This window comes from Ursus maritimus, unplaced genomic scaffold, assembly GCF_017311325.1.
Source record: "Ursus maritimus isolate PB19 unplaced genomic scaffold, ASM1731132v1 scaffold_34, whole genome shotgun sequence".
Classification (NCBI taxonomy): domain Eukaryota; kingdom Metazoa; phylum Chordata; class Mammalia; order Carnivora; family Ursidae; genus Ursus; species Ursus maritimus.
Window position 1 is genome coordinate 25,838,065 of NW_024426008.1, and position 1,479 is coordinate 25,839,543.

A 1,479-nucleotide genomic window follows, 5' to 3' on the forward strand; every position below is an offset into this window, starting at 1 on the left:
AGGCCCGCGGCCGGGCCTCCCGTGCACCTGGGAGCACAGCTCTCCGTGGGCACCTCCGTGGTGTGCCCAGCTGAGTGGCCTGGGCCTTCTGAGCCTTGTCCACCTGCCACCCTGTCCCCCCCGCCGGGGCTTCAAGGCACCTGAGGGTTGAAAGGAGCCCTGCCTGGGCGGGTCGGGGCAGGGACCCAGATGGGCTTTCTCCTTCGTGACGACGGCCCCTACCTGCCAGAGCGTGTCGAACTTCTTCCCGTCGGGGATGGAGAGCTTCCCGGTTTTGTCCTTGTCGATGCGATAGTGCAGCACCTTCCCCTCGTGCAGCAGGCACAGGGCGTAAGACCCGTTGTCGTTCCTGTCCCTGATCCTACGAGACAGGAGACCGCGCCTGACACCCACGCCTGCCCCGCGCGCAGCAGCGGCCCTTCCCCACCCGCGGTCAAGGGCTTTGCCTGCCTGTCCACACAGGCCCAGCTGGCAGGTCCGCGACCCTGGCCGCTCACGACGAGGAAATGCTGCGGTGGCAGGTGGGTCACTGCCGCGGCCCAGCTGGACCCCTGGGTGAAGAGCGGGCGAATCTCACTGGAGCGGCCACGCAGTCAGGCCACCAGCACAGGGGACCCACAGGACACGGAGAGTCTCTGCACGCACCTCTCTTCCCGAGGTCACCGTCCCAGAAGCTGCCGCCCCACCGGCTGCCCGGGGTGCGGACTGGGGTGTCTGGTAAGTTTTTTACTTAGGCACTTCCAGACCACAGATGGAGGGGGTGAGGGTCCCCAGTCCCCAGGGCACTTCTGCACCCCCTCACGCTCTCCCGGAGCGCAGGACGGAGCTGGGATTTAGAATGCTGTCCCATAGGACAGTGTCACCTGATGTCACAGGGAGAGGAAAGTACCATGTACAGTGGGGTACAGAGCAGGAAGCAAGGCCAGGGTGGCCCTGGGCTGTGCTGACCCCCAGGCTGCATGGCATTTCCACGTTTTGGGAACATTCCTGATGCCTCCTCCAGGTGGCAAGAGATCACACCCCTGAGACAGACTTTGGAAACAGATGTATCCACGCTGTCCTCGCCTGTGGATTCATCTCCAAAGGCTGCCTGAGACTGAGGGCTGAGCTCGCTTGTGTGGGACTGGAACTCTGTTTTAAGCATAAATTTCCCAGGACGTCTGGGCGGCTCAGTCAGTGAAGCGTCTGCCTTTGGCTCAGGTCATGATCCCAGGGTCCTGGGATCGAGTCCCCGCTCAGCGGGGAGCCTTCTTCTCCCTCTCCCTCTGCCTGCCTCTCCCTCTCCCTCTGCCTGCCGCTCCCCCTGCTTGTGCTCGCTCTCTCTCTGTCAAATAAATAAGTAAAATTTAAAAAAAAAATAAGAATAAATTTCCCGTGGGGTCGTGCTCGGCTGTGCACGGTGGACGGGTTCCCTCCACAGCCCACTGCTCCGGCAGCTGGTGCGGTTGGACGGACACGCCCAGACCCTCCGCATCCTTG

General features: G+C 62.6%; 1 protein-coding gene across 3 annotated transcripts in view; it reads right to left on the reverse strand.

Annotated features, from left to right (window-relative positions):
- The window catches only part of SYK (spleen associated tyrosine kinase), a 75,727-nt gene that overhangs the window by 28,064 nt on the left and 46,184 nt on the right, over positions 1 to 1,479 (reverse strand). For all 3 annotated transcript variants that reach the window (XM_040620336.1, XM_040620335.1, XM_040620334.1), the window contains exon 4: positions 223 to 361. In XM_040620336.1, coding sequence (XP_040476270.1) covers positions 223 to 361 — 139 coding nt within the window. The remainder of the gene's footprint in view (positions 1 to 222; positions 362 to 1,479) is intronic.